Raw genomic sequence first — 13,791 nt, 5'->3', positions numbered from 1 at the left:
GACCACTGAAGGTCATGTGGATCGCAGGAGCTAATGTCTCCATGAGAGCAGTGAGTTCGCAATGATTCTAACTCTGATGATCAACAACAGTGGAAATGTGATGGGGAAAAGCATGAAGACCTCTTCAGATACAGTAGATATTGTGGTCCTGCCTGTCCCACCCCATAAAAATGAAATCATAAAATGATTTTTTTTTTTTTTTTTTAAGAAAAGAAGGCTGCGTCTCCATCTTGACAAGGCATCTGTACACACATTCTCCTTAGCGGAGATGTCAGCAGCTGGAAGCCAGTAACTGTTTCTGAAGGCTTTTTTCCAAATGTGTGAGGCTCTCTCTGAATTCTGACTGAAATTGCCTCCTCCCTCCTCAAAACATGCTCTCTCAGCTCAGAAGTTGACAAGATCAAATAACCAGAGCTATTTAAACATCCTACTTTGGATAATACCTTCCAAGACAGTTAATAATCCTAGCTTGTTTAGACTTTTCCATTCCTCACCTACTACCCCACACACACACACACACACACACACACACACACACACACACACGCACATGCAGAGCCAGGAAAATTCATCTTTCTCCTTAAGCCTCCCTTCTTTACCATCCAAATGCCAACTTGACTTAGAGTCAACTTCTAGGTTTGGGATTGTTACCTTCCCTTAATCCCATAACAGCTACCTCTCAGGGGTCAAACTAAATCCATTTAGTTTATGTCTGACTTACGGGTCTTCTGGGGTGGAAATGTTTGAAAAAATAATTCTTACTCTTTAGAACAACTGGTAGTAATGAGAAAAACTAATGGGCATTCATAAGCTGTTATAGGACACAGTTCCTATCTATGCATTATTCATTTATGCAAACTGTTGAGAAAGTACCAAATTCGCTGTACAACTGGGCTGGAAAAGTCCCTGAACTCAAGATTATATTGGTATGCATATTTCTGAGGGTTGGTTCTATTTAACATTTTCATCAGTGACCTGTTTAAAGGAGCAGAGAGCAAACTCATTAAATTCCTAGATAGGAGGGATGACCAGAACATTAGAGAACAGGTTTAGAACTTCCTTGGCCCTTGCCAAATTAGCAAAACTGTCAGAGTCAAATATGTTCATCAGGGACAGGCAGGGAAAAGTAAGCTGCCCAAAGGCGAGCTGTGTAGTAGCAACTTATTCAGGAACAGAACTGAAAAGTATATAGATGCAAACACAGACTTGCAGCAGGAAAAAATTTACCCAGTGGAACAACTAGTGTTCATTGGGACCTTTGCACCCCTTTAAAATGGATTCCCAATTCATGGACTGTGGAAACAGAAATCCCTCCACCAAGAATTTGAAGAATTCCACTGAGCTTTTCTTTCTAATGGTACCTCTCTCTTCAGATTTCTGATTCCACTTAATTAGCCTAGCTTATGGTTCATTCCATTTTCCTCCTCCAGTTACCCTATAACAAACCATGTTTACTAGACATGAAAACCACTTTTCTCCCTTGAGCAAATCATGGCCTCCTACAAAAGGGCTTGGCAGTCTTTTTGGTTGTCTTGGCTCTTGTTCAGTCCTTCCCATCAAACTTCTATTCCAAAATATGCTCTCTCATAAATAAAAATAAAATAGTTCTCTCCCTAAGAGGAACTCTGTGGCCAGTTGTTAAAAACAATAATAATAATAATAATAATAATAATAATAACATTTACACCTGTGTTACCTAACAAAGGTGAACATGACAAAGTCATGAGCCACCAGTGCTCTAGCCAGGAGCCAGCAAACTTTTTCTGTAGAATGACAGATAGTATTTCCTATATCTGTTGCAACTACTCAACTGATGGTGTAGCATAAAAGGTTTTGTAGGTGATATGTAAACAAACGGGCAGGGACAGATTTGGCCCTGGGGTTGGTTATAGTTTGCCAACTCCTGCTAGACTCAGCTTCAGAATCTTTGATTTTAGGGAAGGCTTAGCAACCATCTTATCCAACCGGATCATTTTACAGCCATAGAAATAAGGACATAGCCATTTAGGCAAGTTCACAAGACAGTTATGCTAAGATTAAAACCTCAAACTACAGATAGGCAGCCCAGTTCCCAGGCCAGTACCCTCTCCACTACATGATCACTAGGCTACTTCCAGAAGGTTCTGGGAATACCTGTGTAAATGGCAGAGCCTCTTCTAGAAATGTTTCCACTATAACTTTTGGTGCAATGCATTAGTTGGATTATGTTTAATATATAATATGCTGTCTTGCAAGAACTCTAGGAGGACTCAATGTTTGACTAAAGATTCAGTCAAGGCTCTGTCACTAAGGGGCAGACTCTGTGAAACCAAACTAGAACCTAAAGTAGATCAGAAAGGAAAGCTAAGCACAAAGTTCAAAGGACATCATTTTGTTTACTTTAAATCTAGTTAAAGATGACATAAAATGTTTACATACCAAGAAGAATGTTTTAAAGAGAAATAATTGTTTCCATCTCCTATTAGAATGAAAAGAGGACTAGAGATATAATAGACAGAAAGAACTTGCTAACAGTAACTTTCACTCAGAAAAATTGTAAACCAGAGAAGTCACAGAATTCCTTTAATAATTGGACCTGGGAATTGGCTCTTTCAGGGAAGGTTAGGAAGGAGGGAAGTAGACTGAGTTAGTGATTTCTTTCTCATTAAGTCCCCTGAAAGCTGTAGGAAAAGAGTCCTCTGAGCCAGCAGGGGCACATCGAATCATTATACTTTATGAGAACAGGACAGTTTCTTTAAGAGGGTTTTGAAGTGCAGACACAAAGTGGATACTATATTGGGAAAAAAAACAATTGTCCAGATTCCAAAGAAGCCTCCCAACAATCTCTCACACTGGCAGGCATTTGGGGTAATTCATGGAAAACCCACTATTCAGGGTTGAAAGCCTGAAGCCCTTTCTGAAAGAGAGAGAGAGAGAGAGAGAATGAGAGAGAGAGCGCGCGCAAGCGAGAAAGCGTACTTGATATCTTTACCTCAGTAGAGGCCAGGAGTTCTCAAAGTGAATGGTTCTTGATCTGCAATTTGAAGACCCAGTAGCTTGGGCCTACTCATCCTTGAAAGCAAGGGCCAGCACTTATGAGGTGTCTTATTTTACTAGCTTTGATCAAGATAAATCATAGTGTATATCTTGTTATTAATTGAAAATAGTGCAATCTGTTCAAAGACTATTTCTGGACAGTATATTTCATAAAACTATCCCAGAAGATTATTTGTCCCAAGCCAAAACTTTCCTAAAACCCATTTTCACAAATGTTGAACTCTTGATTATTATTTATCATTATTATAATTTTTTTCCAGATGATCCAGGAACCTGCACATCATGCACTACAGGGTACTACATGTAAGTCTGGCCTTTTTTTTCATTGTACTAACTTTTCTGCAGTTTAAGCATTACTGACTTAATCCTAAATCAATGATTAAAGGAACGAGGCCCTGTAGCCTGAAGCAACTCTGCCCTGTCAGGCTATTAATGAACAATTCTTGGATTAAGCAGTAAGAGCTCAGCTGTATTCTTGCCTGGAAAGGAGGCCTTCTCTTTCTTGGTCCTGGAAGTCACTCAACCTGACACTGGTGTCTAAGAATCTTGCCATGGGTTACCAGGATTCAGACCTTGGTGGTTCTGGACAGGCTTTAATAATATACCCAACCTCAAGCAAGCTGTTTCCAGAGTCTGCATGGAGGAGACCTTGTCCTTAACAAGAGTTGGATGGACCAGGATAAAGCCAGGTGCTACATTAGCATTCAATCACCCACTGAGTAATGAGAGACACAGATCACTAGGTTAAACAAAATGCAGGTAACCATCACCCACAAAGTTCTATAATACAAATCTATAAATCAAATATGTTGTCTCAATATCTCTTCCACTTCCTATTCTAGTCTCTCTTATAGGGTACATTGGTGCCTATCTTGGAAGAAAAACTAAATAAAGAAAGATGAAAAGAAAGGGTAGGCCTACATAATGCATAGGCTACATAATTCCTCCCTGTCATCCTAAGAACTGGGAGTTTTATCATAAACAAACACTCACATCCCTTTCTTTTCTTCACCTTTCCATGAATGTTGTCAAGGACACAAGATTGATGTTATTCTACAGAAGAGAAAACTGAAGCTCAGAGAGGCTATAGATCCATTTATGTTGCACCAAGAGCTAGGGTAGGGTCTAGATTTGGGTCACCTCATCTGTGTTGGGCTTGATTCCAAGGGGCTTAAAATGTGACAGTGGGTGGGAGGACATTAAAAGAGGTGAGGTGGATGAGGAGGGAGGGAAAGGGAAACCCAATAAGCTGAAACGTATTATAAATGATCAGCTAACCTTATCATTACTTAACCTTATGGGTTTTTTTAATTAATTTTTTTTATGGTGACATTGGTTAATGAAATCTAATAAGTTTCAGCTGTACACTTTAACTAACTGTGTGTTCACCTCCCATAGTTATATTTCTCTCTGTCACTACATATTTGACTCCCTTTATCCCATTTACCTCCCCTCTCCCCCTTCGCCCCACCCCCTACCCTCTGGTAACCACTCGTCTATAGTCCATGTCCATGAATATGTTTGATTGTCCTGTTCATTTTTAACCTTATGGTTTTAATTCACCTTTCTCAGAGTTGCCTATTATTCTCTACACTGACCATGTCTCTATATCACTACACTCCTGACTTACTGATTTAAATTAATGTTCCATTTAAACAGGGGGAGGATGGGTAGAGAAGAGGCCCCCAGATTTGACTATTAGAAGATAGACCAGACAACAGTAAACAAGCAGAAAGGAATCCGTCAATACGTTTGTAGTTGGCATTTACCCAGCATATGGCCTGCCATAGATATCCCAAGCAGAGACAGACGGCAGAGATACAAGCATTTCTTGATAAGGTCAGACGGTTGGGGACACAAAATGTTCCTCAGAGAACCAAGGAAGGAAGACATAACCTCAAAGAAAGAACGATCTTGTAGAAGTATGTGAGAAATTCTCCTTTGTCCCCCTTATGACTCTGCATACCTTCAGCCTAACTCTGCCCTTCTTGATTTTGACACTAGAACATACCCTTTGACCAGCACCTATTTCTTTAGTCACCTGACAATATCCTCTGTTAAACTTTGGAGCCAGCCCTGTCAGCCTCTCCAGCCCACCACTAATGAACATATTTCATAAAACCCTATGAAAAACAAATACAACAAGTCTTTGAATAATGTAATTACATACAACATCATTTTGTTATAACGCTGAGATGCCACAGGAACTTAACTCTTGTTTATATAGATTAGCCTATGGTAAAATTGGTTTCATTGCACAGTTTTTCACTTGAAGTCACAGAGCCTATCAACCATGTTAAGCAAAGGTCTACTATATGCTAAAAACAACATGCTTAATATTACTAAGGGTAAAACGTGATATTTTTTCAAGAAATATACATTTATAACCTTTAGAATATTTGGCGACTTTGAATTGTACAACATTGTACGGTAGAATTGTTAAGGAAAAAACTTGAAGCCTGCCTCAGATATCCTGTTAATGATATAAAATTTATCAAAGGGCAAAGGTCAACTTCATTCCACTTCCCCTTCAAATGAGCCTGTAATTCAATGGAGTCTGAAATACAATTACTATAGAATAAGAATAATGAACAGTATGCATGAAAATATACAGAGATAAAAGCTAAATCACTTTACTGTTGATATTAATGCTCTGGTTATAGACATTTTGGTAAGCCACTTATATTCAACACAGCTATTTCAGACCTTGCAGGTGCCATGTAGCAACAGCACACAAACTGTCTGTTCAAACAAATCTTGGTTGAAATCCTAGCCCCACCTTTAACTACCTATGTGATTTTGAGCACTTAACCTTGAGACTCAGTTCCCTTATCTAGAAATTGAAGATAAGTAATAGCCCCCTGTATAGGGATTGTGCCGAGGTTTAAATGAGCTAATAATACTTGACACATTATCAGTGCTCCATAAATAAATATCAGCACCCCTTTCCTTCTCTCCAGCCTCCTCCCAGCTTCCCTGATAACAGGTCCTCGGAGATCCAGAGAGAGGTGGTTAGTGACTTGTTCAGAGGGCACACACAGATCAGGCGGAAGTTTTCTCTCTTGAAACCCAAATATCTCCACCTGTTAAAAATGATCTGTTAACATAGATAAGGAGATTAAATGATGACAGTTAAGAGAAATAACATCAACACAGCTCATGGAAGAAACTCTATCTCCTTCCCTAGGTTTGAACACCGCTGTTATAAAATCTGTCCTGAGAAGACCTACCGTGAAGAATTTGAATGCAAAGCATGTGATACCAACTGTGGCAACTGTGACCAGAATGAGTGCTACTGGTGTGAAGAGGGCTTCTTTCTCTTGGGTAAGCCTAAAAGTGAAAGCAAGGTTTAAGAGCTCCACCCAGAAACAGGAGTGCTTGTTTGATTGGTTTCAGGGTCTTTGTGAGCTGCTGCCTCTTGACCAAGAGGAATTTTGATTTGGTTTGAAAATAAACATTAGCCAGGACAACATCCTGGCTTTTATTACTAAAGGACAACATCCTTTGCTTTTATTACTAAAGCAAAGTTCAAATTTCATTAATTAGTTTCAAATATCGCCAAGCTAATAGAAACAAGAATGAACATGGGGCATGGAGACGCTAAAGACAAATGCTTTGGAATCCAAGTAGCCTGAAATATTCAGAACCATGACTCTTTCCTTGAGATATAACCCATGTTATATATTCCTGAGCACTGTTAAAGTTAAAGAAGAATCTTTGTCTTAGATTTTAATCAATTCATTGACTTCTATGGAAATGGATGGTTAGGAAAGAAATATACTAATAGCCCAGTGCTCTTGAATGCTTATGGGAGAGAGAGTGGGGCAGAAAGCCCACAATGACCTCCAGTTTTTCTCTACATAGAGAGATTTATGTGCAGTTTATCAAGAACATAAGATTCTGTATTCTATGCTCTTAACCCTTTGAGCTGATAGTCAGTTTAAATTCTCAGTTGAAAGAGAACTTAAAGTGTTAAATCTTTTAAGACATACTTCTTGGTTGAAATAAGAGAATGCCATCTTGGTTTCTTTAAAAACAACTTCAAACAAAAATATTCCTGAGATTCCATTTGGCCTATTGAAAACCTGGCCCTGCACAGAGCACCGAGCTAAGCGGCTAGAGTTTCACCTTCATGTTTCTTCTCTGTGCTCTTATGTAGGCGGCAGTTGTGTGAGGAAGTGTGGCCCTGGCTTCTACGGCGACTCAGAGATGGGTGAATGTGAGCCCTGTCACCGAGCCTGTGCAACCTGCACCGGCCTAGGGTACGACAAGTGCAGCAGCTGCAGAGGAGGACTACAGCTGCTGCATGGGACTTGTGTGGGTCCCGCCCAGGTCCAGATGGAAGGCAAATTCTGGAACGGTATGTGCCTCCCAAGGGAAATCACAGGTGTCTAGCTGCCTTTTCGGCCTCTCTCCCTCTCTCTTTAACCCTTGCTTTTGGATATCCATGAGATGAAGACTAGGTAGTGAAACAAAAGCTTGAATGAGAATCAAGCTTGGGTCTCTTTGATGCTCGGGGAAAGAGAGGAATGGGGCTGTAGCTGACATTTGGCCAGGAAAGAAAGCCCAAAGCACAATTTATGATTGGTCTGGCCACCTGAGTTTCTACTAGGGTGGAGCAGACCTCCAAGCACATAGAGTCATATAGAGAAATAGCCAGATTATCATTTTTTCAAAGATTTCAGAATAGCTTCTATCACATTCATGTATCTCTTTATCAAGGTAAAAGAAAATTGCCGGTAGTATAGGCTTTTTCAGTTAGCAATGAAGAACCTCTCTAAATTATTGGAATTTAAGCTAAAACAGCTGATCTGGCTGGCTGGCTGGCTTATTAGAAGTTGCCATCATTAAAGCCTCCCTTTTAAAAGTTGCCCTCTCCCGTTACAGATGGGAAAATGGGGATCCTAAGAGGGGACTGGAGGGAGAAGGTATGTGAAACCTTGGGATGCGACAGTAAGGCCTACACCTGAGTCTTCAGAATAGGCCTCCTCACCCTGGAGGCTCAGCCACAGGCTTCCTTGCAACTACTAACTTCAGTGCCCTTTCCATGTCTGAGGTAGTTAAAAAACAAAATCTTCTTCATGCTAGAAAAATCTGACTCATATTCCATGCAGAGAACCTCATGAAAAAAAGAGATGCTGTCCATTTGATATCAAGGCAAGGATTTAAAAAAAAAAAATGTAATTTCAGTGCAGAAGCAACAGCAGCTGAAAGGAGATCTGCTCAGGATGGGTCTTCTAAGGGCTGGAGAGAGATAGATCTGGGGCAGGAGAAAGGCTCTTGCTGGGTTTCGGAGAAGGCTCATCTGTGGCTGCTATCTACTATGTGACTTAAAGGAAAAGCAGCTCTGAGACCACTCAAACTCAGCAGCCAAAGGCCACAGAGAACACAGGCTGGTTTCAGACACAGAGCTGGGAAGAAAATCATTCCGTTCAGAGTGGGATATCTCCAGTGAATTATAGCTGAACCAAAATGTTGAGTTTGTCTGCCATTCAGGCATTTAAGAGGTAGTGCAGGCCAAGGGGAAAATAGTCTGGTGCTGTGTTTCTAGCTCAAAACATCTGTATTTTATCTGGCATCCAGATGATGAAAAAGTCCAGGGAGCCAAGAAGCAGAGCACACTTGATCCCCCAAATGATTACACATCCCTTTCAACTGGACTACGCACTTTGCAAGCAGAAACCAGGCCTTGATTGCTCCTCATTGTGGAATCACCACACCCACCCTTCTGCATTTTCTACTATCAAATCGTAGTTTTTGAAAAGAGGAAGGAATTAGTCCATTTGAGGATTTAGCACTAATAAAGGATTTGGGAAGGAGATGAGAATGTTTCTCATGGTTGGACAAAAGCAATGAAGTCAATGACATGCTTGTACTTTTCCACTTCTGTGATCTAGGAAATAAAACGTACAGTAAGCAAAAATTGTTCCTTCACCGAGCAAGGTAAGACTCAGGTTCTCCAGCATAGGTTAGGCACTACTGAACTGGACAGTAAATGGGAAATGTACTACATAAAGTCCTGAGAGTATCTGAGTCAAGGCCTACATCTTTCTAATCCTTTTCCATAAAATAAAACAAGTTCAAGGGTGTAACAGGAGAGTGGTTGGTTACAGAGAATAAGCACTAATTAGCCACACCTTTAAGATGATGGAAAGCAGATTGCAGTCACCTTGGGTCAACTTAGAGGGAGTCCAGACAAATTACAGAATGTTTATGAGAGAATGTAGCTATAGAGGGATACCTGCAAGCTGGTGGTGTTGCTTTAAACACAGATGCACATCCAGGTGGGAAAGGTAAGATGGGACAAACTTCAGCACGTTCCTTCACCCATAGTACATTCCTTCACCCACACTGCTCCCCAGTGGAAACAAGATCATGTTCACAGCCTAAAACTGACTTCCCCCCATTATCTATGTCAGCATATACTAGGGAATTGCCTTTGAAATAAAAATCCAATTAGAGTTCCCTGAGCTCTTTTAACAAGATGGCTACCCACGATGAGAGTGACAATGACTAGAGGGCCATCATTCTTCATCAACTATCTACAGAGTGGAAATACCTACTTCCTAGTTGAAGGATGGAGATTTCCCTACATATCTGACCATGCCTGGCAAATCCTCCATCCAAGATTAAGTAAAGTCAACTCTGTGTTCTCCCTGCCACCCAAAAGTCACTGCACAAAAGTATAGATCAGCCCCAGGTCCCCTGTCCCAGTCACTAATACATCGTAAAGATTACTTAACCCTGTGTCTCTACATGGCAGTCGCAGAAACAATCTTAAGTAGGCTGCTAATGGCTTCAGCAGTGACTCAGGAATCATACAGAGCCTCCATTGGTGGAAATGTTCAGGTGTGGCAGGCCACGGGCTTTGAAAGAAGATAATGGCTTCAGCTGGCTTCCTGAAACCATTGTTGGAAATAGAAACAGTTTACTTCATTACTGTTAAATCATTTGGATTTTCTTAAGTGGTTTTCCCCCTGGTAGTGCCGGAAAGTCCTAGGAATAATTCCTGCACATTTCCCCTGCCCACCTAGTCACATCATTGATTAAAACCATGTTTGTAGAGGGCTCTAATTACATATTCTGATGTTAGTCTAATCTACAAAGCACAGACACGGTGAATTAACTTTCTATCTTTGACCACATCCTAACAATTTATCACTGGCCTGTCTTTTGATCTTAATTCCTATGCTCTGAGAAAGACTGGAATCCCAGAGTCAGTTACAAACACCGAAAGCTACTTGTGTGAAAAAAAAAAAAAAAAAATCTTAAGAGTGAGAGATATTTTGCCTAATAGTAACAGAACTTCAGAAAACTTAAAAGATGCCATGAATCTGATTTTCAGAAGGACTTTGTAGATGTATATAGTTGCCTCATTTAGAAATGAGGACATTGTTTTTTCTTAATTAACCAATCAGAACGCAGTGTGCAGAAAATACATGTCTCTGGGTAAGTAATTAAACCTTTAGCCTAGTGGTATAAAGGGGCCACTTGCATCCACTTGCACCGATTGTTAAATATACTGGAATTTTATAAGTGTATTGTAAAATCATTGGCAGCTTGAAATTAGCTATGTTGGAAGTATTTATACCACGGAAATTGGCAAATATGAAAAAAATCAAGTTTTTTGTTTTGTTTTCCAGAGAGTCATTTTACCAGTACACCACTGCTTTGGTCTCTATCAAACAATTTTACAATAAAAATTAATTGCTAAAAGGTCTCTCCAGTGGATGTAGTAGCCTTTAGAGTTAGGCATCCCTGAATTCATATCCTGACTCTGTTCTTTACCAGATATGTGATCCTGAACGTGTTACTCATCCTCTCTGAGTCTCAGTTTCCTCATCTATAAAATGAAAATATGAAACTACTTCGCACAAGGTCATTTTGAGAATTCAATGAGAGAACACATGTAAAGTTCCAAGTACATAATATGACAATAAGAGTTCATCTATTCCCTAACCCTTTCACCTGATCCAGTTTTAACACATGAAACTCTAGTAAACTTTCAAAACAGCACTCCCTAGCTCATGGAAAAAAGCAATTTGAGTGGCTTAGAGAGTAATATTGGTCTGGGAAAAGTGGTCCCAGAAAGAAAGTAGAAAATAATGGTCAGTTGGGATGCCCAGTAGCCAGGCAGAGTCCTGACTTAACCAAGAATGTGTACTTGCAAAGATGTTAATAGCAGCTTTATTTATAATAACAACAAAAAAGTGAATTATGGTTCATTTAAATAAAAACAAAAAAAACATTAAAAATAATATTTACGAAGAATTTTAATGGCAAGAGAAAATGCTTGTAAGATTTATGTTTAATGCGAAATATAAGTATTATGTATGCAGAAGATATAAATGATTACACACACCTACACGTACATAATTAATAACTCACAAATTCAATATAAAAATGGAAAACCTATGAGCCAAAGCACACACAGTAGACATTTCTGGATGGTCAAATTAGAGGAAAACTTTATCTTCTTATCCTTTTTGCATTAAAAAAATAAAACACTTTATTTTTTTTAATGAAAAAGAACCTGTGCCCACTTCAAGCCCATCTTTGGTGAAGAGCCTGCTGCAGGAACGACGAAGGTGGAAGTTTCAAATCAAAAGAGGTAACAGGGAAATAAGGATGAGAAGGCAACCACAACAAATTAGGAGAATCTCTGTGATGTAGAAACCAACCCAGGAAGCTGGGCGGTGAAGGGCAAATGGGATACAAAAGTCACAAGAGAGAAACAAAGAGAGGAGGGAACCACAACACAAAATATACCTGAGTGCTCCATGGGGAAAGACTGGGAGGAAGTTCAACAGTAAAGTCTTCTAGAACATTTAAAGATGTTCCCGATATGCTAAGTAGTCATACCTGAGAGAGGAAAGCTATCAAGAAAAGCCTCCATTTTTGTAGGTCTTTAATACGCTGAAAAAAAAATACTTTTTACTTTCCTAGTCACTCACTGCAGCATGATTTGAAATAGCAAAGATTAGGAAAAAACTAAATGGTTACCAATAGGAAATTAGAAAAATAAAGTATAATACATCTATGCATGGAATACACTAAAGCCATAAACAAGAATGAGGAGGTTCTTTATGTACTGATAGAGTGGTTTCCAAAATATGTCGAGTTACAAAAAACAAAAAACAAACAAAAAAGGCAATGTGATAAATAGTGTGGATAGTTTACATTAAAAGGGCGGAGAAGGGATTATGAGGGAGGCTTCACATTACATTCCTTTTCTACATTTTGAACCATGGGAGTTTTACATATTTAATTTAAATTTAAAATAAGAAGAACCCATTTCATATGTTTGAGCTGTAGTTATTTTTGAAGGATGGACACTACTACATTTTCTTGGTCATGGTGATTTTCGTTTTTGAGGTCCTGTTCAGCCTAGAACTTCTGGAGTAGAAAAAAAGAGAAACTATGATCAAGGTCAAAGTTTACTTGTTGAGATTCAGTAACTCATCTTTTTTGATAAAGAACTCTCTGGCTGGGGATGAGTTTATCCATTGCCCATGCTTAATTGCTATTAACCATGTGTACAGAGCATCCTCTAGTGGATACATGACGACATTACAAAGTTTTATACCAAGTATATCTCAGAAAAAATATCGAATTGCCAGAATGTGAGATATGGATAAATACATATGTATGTGTAGATATACACATCATATTTTATACAAGTATAAAAAATTAACTAAAACTCATATCTTTGTGACTACATTTTAGCATAAAAATCATAAAATCGAAAGAAAATCAACCCGTGGCCTAGACATATATCAACAATTTTCAAGGTGCACAATGTCTTATAAATATTATTTTATTATTTTTAATAACTATTCTCAGCCATTAAGTAAGAATCTTTTTCTCAGTTTCATTGAGATATAAACTACAAATATCATTGTCTAGGTTAAATGTGTATAACAGAATCGTTTTGATATACATCTACACTGCAAAATGATCACCACAGTAAGGTTAGTTAACATATCCATCACCTCCATAGTTACCTTTTTGGTGTAGTGAGAACTTTTAAGATCTACTCTCTTAGCAACTTTCAACTATACACTACAGCATCGTTAACTATAGTCACCATACTGTACATCATATCGCCATAACTTATTCACTTTATAACTGGAAGTTTGTACCCTTTGACCACCTTTATCCATTCTCTCCACCCTAATCTACCCATAGCCCCTGGCAACCACCAATTTACTCTGTTATTCTGAGTATGCTTTTTTTAAGATTCCACAGATAAGTGAGATCATACAGTATTTGTCTTTCTCTGTCTTTCTCTTAGTAGAGTGCCTTAAAAGCTCATTCATGTTGTTGCAAATGGCAAGATTTCCTTCTTTTTATGGCTGAATCATATTTCATTGCATATATATATGTCACATCTTCTTTATCTATTCATCCATCAATGGACACCTAGGTTGTTCCATTTCTTAGCTATTGTAAATAATGCTGCTGTGAACATCATGTGCGGATATCTCTTTGAGAGAGTGGCTTCATTTCCTTCAGTTATATACCCAGAAGTGAGAATTGCTGGACCATAGAGTAGTTCAATTTTTGTTTCTTGAGGAATCCTCATACTGTTTTCCATAGTGGCTGCACCAAGTTGCATTCCCACCAACAGTGCATAGGATGTTCCATTTCTCCACATTCCTCGCCAGCACTTATTGTCTCGTCTTTTTTGATAACAGCCGTTCTAACAGATGTGAGATGATATCACATTGTGGTTTTGATTTGCATTGCCCTGTT

At 39.0% G+C, this 13,791-nt stretch overlaps 1 protein-coding gene across 4 annotated transcripts in view; it reads left to right on the top strand.

Annotated features, from left to right (window-relative positions):
• PCSK5 (proprotein convertase subtilisin/kexin type 5) overlaps positions 1-13,791 on the top strand; it is a 400,819-nt gene that overhangs the window by 352,984 nt on the left and 34,044 nt on the right. For 3 of the 4 annotated variants that reach the window (XM_036218095.1, XM_016127088.2, XM_016127091.2), the window contains 4 exons: positions 3,297-3,339; positions 6,224-6,360; positions 7,196-7,396; positions 11,567-11,647. In XM_036218095.1, coding sequence (XP_036073988.1) covers positions 3,297-3,339; positions 6,224-6,360; positions 7,196-7,396; positions 11,567-11,647 — 462 coding nt within the window. The remainder of the gene's footprint in view (positions 1-3,296; positions 3,340-6,223; positions 6,361-7,195; positions 7,397-11,566; positions 11,648-13,791) is intronic. The other variant, XM_016127089.2, reaches the window with a different exon arrangement.

Source organism: Rousettus aegyptiacus, unplaced genomic scaffold (assembly GCF_014176215.1).
Source record: "Rousettus aegyptiacus isolate mRouAeg1 unplaced genomic scaffold, mRouAeg1.p scaffold_m13_p_3, whole genome shotgun sequence".
In the NCBI taxonomy this organism is placed as follows: domain Eukaryota; kingdom Metazoa; phylum Chordata; class Mammalia; order Chiroptera; family Pteropodidae; genus Rousettus; species Rousettus aegyptiacus.
Note: the sequence above shows the minus strand (reverse complement) of the source record. Positions and strands in the feature narration are given on the sequence as shown.